The sequence below is a fragment of the Asterias amurensis genome, chromosome 10 (genome assembly GCF_032118995.1).
Source record: "Asterias amurensis chromosome 10, ASM3211899v1".
In the NCBI taxonomy this organism is placed as follows: Eukaryota; Metazoa; Echinodermata; class Asteroidea; order Forcipulatida; family Asteriidae; genus Asterias; species Asterias amurensis.
In genome coordinates, this window is record NC_092657.1 from 5,392,003 (window position 1) to 5,400,505 (window position 8,503).

Here is an 8,503-nt window from a genome sequence, read left to right on the forward strand (position 1 = left end):
TCATGAACCCTTCAAAATCCAGAAGGTGTGGATCCACCCTATCTTGTCACAGTATTTGTAGATGAGCTACATGGCAAATATTACCCAACATCTGCTACTAACTAAACTCTACCCTTAAAAAGGGTCAGCAAAAGTGACAGTGTCAATCATCCGCCAAACCACGCCCATTTTATGATGTATTTTGTGTACATTATCAGTACCTAATCAACTACAAGGTCAAAGTCTTTGAGACAACAAAATTACTATATCAATAAAAATGTTTCCACGACGATATAAAAGCAGGCATATAACTTTAAGTAAGACCACTTTCTCACAAAGTACACTCCATCTTGCTCCCAACATGAATGCCTTCATTCTCCTCGGCCTGGTGGCGGTCATCGCTGTTGTTTATGTAGATGCTCATGGTCGAATGTGGGAACCAGCGGGTAGAGGATCAGAATGGAGACGAGGTTTCCAGGTCCCAGAAGAGAAGAAAGATTACAATGATATGGAAGGCTTTTGCGGAGGAAGAACGGTAAGTAACACTATAATTTGCATGCCGGTGTAACGGTAGTGTCACGGGGAATTATGTGCCCCCCCCCCCCCCACCCGTTCAACGGGCTGAGGGGACATAATTTCCTAGGGGATTCTGTCCAGCCCGTAGGGATTTCTTTCCGCCAGGGGAATAACCTAACAAGAGACAGTTTATCCTAGGTGATACTGTCTCGGTGCGTTGTACCCTAGACATACAAAAATTGGTTGGGGGATTCACCGGGGGGAGGGGAACCTCCGTCCACATCGGTGTCATGAATCTTACTGTGCGTGTGTGGCCCATAGAGCTGCATATAAACTTATTAGACACGATGCTACTATTCAGTTGTTTCATTGATTTACAGTTTAGTCCGTGCTACTCCCAGACCAATTAAAATGCTACTGGTCAGGAAAATAATAACGGGAAAATTAACGAAATGCACGGGTTCACGTGGGACGGGGAGAGGAAGGGGGCATGGAGATTTGGACACGGTGATACGTGGGACGTGGGAGGGAACGGTACTTTTTGTTACGGGGGAACGATGGCATGTGGACATTAACTTATTATTTTAAAACGTCGCCGTTTTTTCCAACAATGTTACCATCACGCCCAAAGGTTTCCCTTTGCCACGGTAGTTTAGCACTGTACAATTATAGAACTCTGCAATGAGGACTATAATCAATTTGATGGTTCGCCCCCCCCCCAAAAAAAAAAAAACGCACTCAAAGTATAGGCTCAAACTGTCTTTGGGTTAGTGGAGTAATTTTGAGTGGGCGACACAAACGTAAAGATTGGATTAGGCCCCGCCTCTCTGTACACTCGGCCTATTCAACTATGGAAGGGGTGAATTATGTTTAATCAGTTATAATATTTAAAGTAGTGATCTTTTAATAGCGCCCTCAGAATCAGGAGGTGGACAGGGATTTTATAGATCAGAAAAAACTCATGATTACGTCATATCGAAGCTTTTCGTTCCCCAACAGCGATGTGGGGACTTGACAACGCCTTTTGTTTTAGCCATGTTTAACACTGAAAATAATCATATCGACTGTGTTTATGCTCTATTAGGTACAATGGCAGCATAACGGTGGCAAGTGTGGTGTATGTGGAGACAACTGGGCCGATCCAGAGCCACGTGAACATGAAGATGGTGGGAGATATGACGCTGGTATTATCACAGGGACGTACGCGTCCGGAAAGGTCATCGAAATCCAGGCAAGCTATAATGGGCATCCACCTTAACCAAAGGCGCTGGGATGGGCAAACGTATCGAAAGCTGCAAAACAAAATGCAATTGTACGATGTTATTTATTTGATTTGGGGGGTTGATCAAACAATTGACTAGAGTGGGGTTCGAACCAACGACCTCCGGAGTAACATGACGGCGCTCTACCAACTGTGAGCTATAATGCAGCCCTATGTTGGTGGTCTCTCTATTTTAGTTTTGTCAATATCTGCCGTGTAGCCAGGGATCACACACAAACTACTATAATCTGGGAAGCGGCAGCCAGGGGATCATCTTAAAGGGGATGCAACATTTTGTATAAAATGTAACCATTCAGTTTCCCTTGTTGTTTATATTGATGTTATTTATTTGTATACAATTTCAGCCGGATGTTACAGCCAATCATCTTGGTTGGATTGAGTTCCGTCTGTGTGCTAGAGATAGCCGAAGCACTCCTCTTACCCACCAGTGTTTGGACCAACACGTGTTGGCGGACGTGAAGGGGGAGACTCGTTTCTGGATAGGGAGTGCTAAAGGAGTGCTCAAATTCCAAATTCAACTCCCTGCTGGTGTCAGGTGCAAAGAATGTGTTATTCAGTGGAAATACAACACAGGCGAGTGCATAATCAATATATTAGAAACACTAAAGGGCCAGTCACACTGCAGCGATAACGAAAACAATAACGATAAAGACGCAAAGAGAACACATTTTATTGGTTGAATTGCTCCACGCAGAATACGCGCACGCCCATTCAACCAATCAAGAAGCGTTCTCTTTGCGTCGTGATCGTTATCGTTTTCGTTATCGCTGCAGTGTGATTCGGCCTTAACATTAAAAATCACAAAACGCCGTAAAGACAGTTTTTCATAAGTTTAAACGAGATGAGCAAAAAGACAGTTATAATACGTACACAATTATATTGTACAATAAAACCGACACAAAAACAATAAGAGTCGTTTAACACTTTAACACCACAAGTAAAAGCAATACAGAATAAACAAAAGATTCAAAGGTAACGCCTTCTTAAACAAAAAATGTTATTTAAAATTCCACAGTTGATACTGTCCTCAACTGAGTAAGAAGCTGACTTTAGAGAGCCGGACATCAACACTATAAAAAAAAACAATTAAAAACTAAAATTTAAAAAAATTAAAAAATTACGAAGGCAGAAATTGCTTTGCGTATAATGTTCTTTATTCATCAGATAAACTTTCATAATATTCGAAATTGTTTAAACGTTATGATATTTATTCATAAGCAAATACTTCTCACATTGCCCCTCATTGTGAATAATAAATGTGTTACACTTATTGACCGTAGAATAAGTTGAAACATTTTTTTACCGAAAGTAAATGTTTCAAAGGTAAAATGTATCAAACTTGACCATAATATAACAAACATATTAATAATGTTTTTTTTTCTTGTTTAATTCAGGTAATGACTGGGGTATCTGTCCCAATGGAAGCGGGTTGGTCGGCTGCTCTGACACACCAGAACAGTTCTACGCATGTGCAAACGTCGAAATTGTTTAAACATAGCGATAACTATTCACAACATTATTAATAGCAAATGGTAAAATGGTGCAAGAATGTTTGAAAAATTGTTAAAAACCAAATAGATTGGAGTTTTGATTTAATAGTTTATATTTGATTTTTGTGTGATGTTATCAAGGAAGAGACGAGTCTTGGGTTGGTCAGATTAATGTTCACCTTATCTGGAGTTATAATATATGTTGCAGATTAACAAGAGTGAATAAATTGTACTGTTGTTTAGTATTCAAATGTAACCAAAATAATTTCACCTGCAACAACATTCTAATAAAGAAAGCAATCCAAAGCATTTATTGTCTCCATTCATTGTGTCCTGTTTGATGACCCAAACTGGTTACAAGTCATCCACCAAAATTTGTGAAACTTGTTTTCGGTTATTGGGTTATCACAGAAAGGCTTTGCTTGAATTATTATTATTCCGTGAAATGCTTTACTTTTTTTAGAAAACAATAAAACAATTATCAATTCTCGATATCGAGAATGAACGGATTTATTTTAAACACATGTCATGACACAGCGAAACGTGCGGAAGCAAGGGTGGTTTTCCCCGATGACCGACGAGCCCTAAATTTTCACTGGTTTGTTATTTTATATATTAGTTGTGATACACGAAGTGTGGGCCTCTGGACAATACTGTTTACCGATGTTGTGCGATTGCTTTAAAGGGGACACTCAATTTGCGAAATCCGGGCCATGATCAAGCAAGCCTTCCTTCTTCCAGTTTTCGTATTTTTCCTCTTTTCCTCTTCTTATTGGGCTCCCTAAAAATGTATATATAAGTGGCACATTTATTGTTTCCTTAAAGGCAGTGGACACTATTGGTAATTACTCAAAATAATTATTAGCATAAAACCTTTCTTGGTGACCAGCAATGGGGAGAGGTTGATGGTATAAAACATTGTGAGAAACGGCTCCCTCTGATGTGCCATATGTTTTCGAAAAGAAGTAATTTTCCACGAATTTGATTTTGAGACCTCAGATTTAGAACTTGAGGTCTCGAAATCAACCATCTAAACGCACACAACTTCGTGTGACAAGGGTGTTTTTTCTTTCATTATTATCTTGCAACTTCGACGACCAATTGAGCTGAAATTTTCACAGGTTTGTTATTTTATGCATATGTTGAGATACACCAAGTGAGAAGACTGGTCTCTGACAATTACCAATAGTGTCCAGTGTGTTTACCCAAAGGCAGATACGTTATCGTTGAGAGCATTGGTTTCTATATTGTTTTACTTTGTCGCCATGCAGTTGTCGTTATAAATCACATTACTTCTGCATTCAAACAACATAGTTACCTTCTTTACGAACGTTGTATTGTTCAATTTCGAGTTCTCTGTTTTCAGCCTTATAACTACACATGGTGTACCATAAAGCAAATACCCAAAATACCTATTTTGTCGCGCAACGCCCCCTGTTGAAATAAACTGCTAGTCCAGGAAGCTAACTAGAGAGCGCTGGCTCTGGACGGCCTTACCGGAAAAACCCCGAGCGGCTAGCACCATTGGGACTGATATATACCGTCCCGATCTGATACAATTACACGGGATCCGAAATAGCATGCAAGTAGTTTCATTGAAGCGCTGCAATGGTTTTCTTTGAGGAACTAAAAATTTAGATTTCGCAATGTGCACTAAGACAACACTGTATCCTGTGGACCATTGGCTCGATATCCGTCTCACACATTAGGTCTGTAAGGATGTCCGGCCGACCATCGTTTTAGAACGAATCAAACTTTTCCCTCTAAAAGGACTGACAAGGACCTGGCAAAAAGTCTTTTACTACAAACATTGGAATAATAATGCACTGTCCGTCAAGGAAGTAATTTCGGTTGAACGATCTTACATGTATATCAACATGTACCGCGTATCAACTAGAAATCAAACCGTTGGAAACCAATGACGTCATTTCATTTTTGAAATGGCAGCTCAATTTCCTTACGAAGGTAAACCATTAGATACAAACTCCAAACAAACCGACTAAATAATCGGGTAATTGGTATCGAAAAATGACAGAATCGATCCCGCATCCAAATAATTCCCATTCAAATCATTAGTACGTCAGGTGAAAGTTCAAATTTCTTCACGTCCCGTTCGCAAATATTAAAAATATCGCTTCTTAGTTCAAGTTCGCTCTATTTGGTCATGGAATTGCACTCATTCTTCTGAGACAGTCTGTGAGAGTGCACTAAATCGTTTGTATGACAGTTCATGAAAAATAATAGATAATAATAATAAGACTTGTAATGCGCACGTATCCACCCTGCTGGGTGGGAAAGGCTAATTTCTCTTTCAGAAACAGACGATATTGTGCTATTTTTTGTTAGAATATTCCCACTCAAATAATTATCCTTATACTCTGACTGTACATTTACACGCAAACTATAATCGTAAGATATATAATGTACAAGTAACATAGATGATAAGTAAAGATGTCGTGCCTACATGACTTTTCTGCCGTTGTCGCGGTCTCAGATGTCCGCCGTGCTAGAAGCTCCGGATTACCGAATACGGCAGTATTGCGTCATTTCATACCTGCGCATAGCAAGCGAAAGTTGTCGATTTTAGTGCCTCGCTGAGTCGACTTTTTGGCTCGAGCTCGTGTAGCTGTCATTGCGACGTCCAGAATTAAATCGTGTGATGAACAAGTGGAGCGTCTACGAGCGTCTGTGGATATTCTGCCACAGCAAAGGGACTTTTCTGGAAACCGGACTGCTGCTAATTTTACCTTAGATATGAGGTTTCGTTTTCGGCTTCTCGATGCTCGTCCCTGACTAGAAATGTTGTGATGACTATGCTCATTTAGTTATATGCTGAAAACGAAAATGCTCATCAGTGCTTCTGAATGAGGAAATGACAGCACAAATATTTGCAGTAAGCATCAATATACTTTGCCCAAGTGTTGTGGCACAGCGTGGCACGAAATATTGCACTGGATGCATTGTTAGCCTTTAGACTCGGGTTGTTTTGTTATTGTAAAGAACAATTGTTCAGTTACCATTGTTCAATTGTCCAACACCATATAGCTAGAGGCAAACAGTTTAACAATCTTGATTAAACAATTTTTTACATTGCTTCAAACAGAGCCTAAACAGCTTCGCCTAAACGAAATAGTGAGATATCGTCATGCATTTGGTGGCTCTGCAAAGTGTGCTTGTCATCACTGGGTTTCTTGGTGGTGTTGAAGGGCAACTTTCAACAGTAACTTTAAGTCCGTATGAAGCAAATCCACCAGTTGAGTACGTAGAAGTGACTGAAGGTGACAATTTGACCATGACATGTGCTGTTGCGAACTATTGGCCACGGAATGTGTATTGGGGAAAAACTGAATTCAGTGTTTGGTTGACGAAGGACTCGGACGTTTATCCCGATAATTCACGTGTATCGGTGAGAATATTTCAGGGTGAGCATTATAACATTTATTCTTTGCAGATATCCAACATTTTAACTGAAGATTCTGGGACGTACTTTTGCCATGTTCCATGGAAAAATTGGGCAAACAGGGTAGGATATGTTGACATTTTCGTTAGGAACTTTCCCAAAGACAAACCTAGTTGTTATACGATTCAAGCTGCAAGTTCAACTTCCGTCTATTGTGACACGGTGAACAGTTATCCCGGAGTCAACGTGACATGGACGATTAACGGAGCAGGGGACGACGATATCCCGAACGGCAACGTTTTTTATCACTTTTACAGAGGGCGCGTGCGGACGGAGCTTCGGTTGAACTCCAATGTTTTGGGGAACCGCCGCACGAGGAAGTTTGTCTGTACCGTCACCAGCTCCGAATTCCCGGGGTTAAATCACACTTGCTCGGTCAACGTGATTTTAGGCAGAGACGTAACAACGGAAGCGTACTTCGTTGGGACTGTGCCATCCACTGCAACCGGTTCTCTGGACTCTGGTTTCACTGGTGTCGACAATGAAGAGACAACGTCAGAATCTCTGCCTGAAACTAAGGGTTCTGATGTCACACAAATCCCATCAGGTTCACCAGTTGTAGTTACTGATAACACGCTAGCTATTGCCTTAGTGATTCCTGCTCTTTTCATCGTACTTGCCACTGTACTGATTTGTGTTTTGAAACGCCAGAGGCAAAGGAAAAACCAACGGGGTTTTGGAACAAACAAGACCACATCACCGAACGACCAGACCAATCCCAGTGCAGGAGAAGTTGTCGACCCTTTTTCGTTGGCACAGCTTCAAAATGACACTTATGCTGACATTTCAAACTCGTCGAACAATACAGGTTTAAACGGGAAGGACGTATCCCCGCGAGCCGGTCAGTTTGACCCCACCAGCCTGCCTTATTCCGTCACCCCGCTTCAGAAACAGACTATCGACAGTGATGCCGGTATTCCAAGTTTGTCGTGTAAACCAACAGAGGATGTCGAGAACCATACTTTATTTCCGTTTGAAATCGAGTTAGACCTCAACGGCGATTGTGTCGTTTACTCACAGATACCGGATGAGTCTGCGAAACGTGACCTTAAGGGCCGGAGTTCTGATCACAAAACGGTCAAAGCAGAGCACTCTGAGGAACGCCAAGAGGATACTGGTTATGAACTTCTGAAAATTGACTGTCAGGATAGCAGTACATCCGTGCCGAAATTAAGGACGAACTTGCCTCGAAAGATTGTTGGACAAGCGCAACAAAATGGTTGGCCTGCAGATGAACTTGAAGGAGCCGACGACCATTTCATTCAAGATGAATCGGAGGAAGGGAGTGTCGTTAATCCTATATACGAACCTTTTGAGAAGGGGTATAAGAGCCAGTACCCTGTCCCTACAACACAGGATGAGAGTGGGAAATGGTCAAGTCCTGAAAACGCATTGGTCAAATCAGACAACCCTGCGGAACATCAAGTGGACAATATTCATTACGAAGTTTTAAACGGGGTTCGTATGGATAGCATGACATCTGCGCTGGGCATTCAGACGAACTCGTCACAAAGTCGGGCACCTCATCATGACGAATACGAAGGAGTCGACGACTATTTAATTGGAGACGAATCGGATGAAGGGAGTGTCGACAATCCTATTTATGAACCTTCTGGGAATGGGAAAACTAACTGAGATTCAACCTAGTTCAGAATTTATCTCAAAGAAATCTAAGCCGTTTGAAAATGACTTCAAACTTGCTGAGATTGAAAGTGTCGCTTTTAAGCACATCCATGTATTTTTGGATGATAATTAATCTCAGATCAATCTGACAAC

At 41.2% G+C, this 8,503-nt stretch overlaps 1 protein-coding gene across 1 annotated transcript; it reads left to right on the top strand.

The window, feature by feature from the left end:
- Positions 1 to 286: 286 nt before the first annotated feature.
- Positions 287 to 3,571, top strand: LOC139943083 (uncharacterized). Its single transcript, XM_071939898.1, has 4 exons — positions 287 to 514; positions 1,580 to 1,726; positions 2,122 to 2,350; positions 3,172 to 3,571. The coding sequence occupies exons 1-4, from the start codon at positions 341 to 343 to the stop codon at positions 3,267 to 3,269; spliced, it is 648 nt and encodes a 215-aa protein (XP_071795999.1). The 5' UTR covers positions 287 to 340; the 3' UTR covers positions 3,270 to 3,571.
- Positions 3,572 to 8,503: the final 4,932 nt, after the last annotated feature.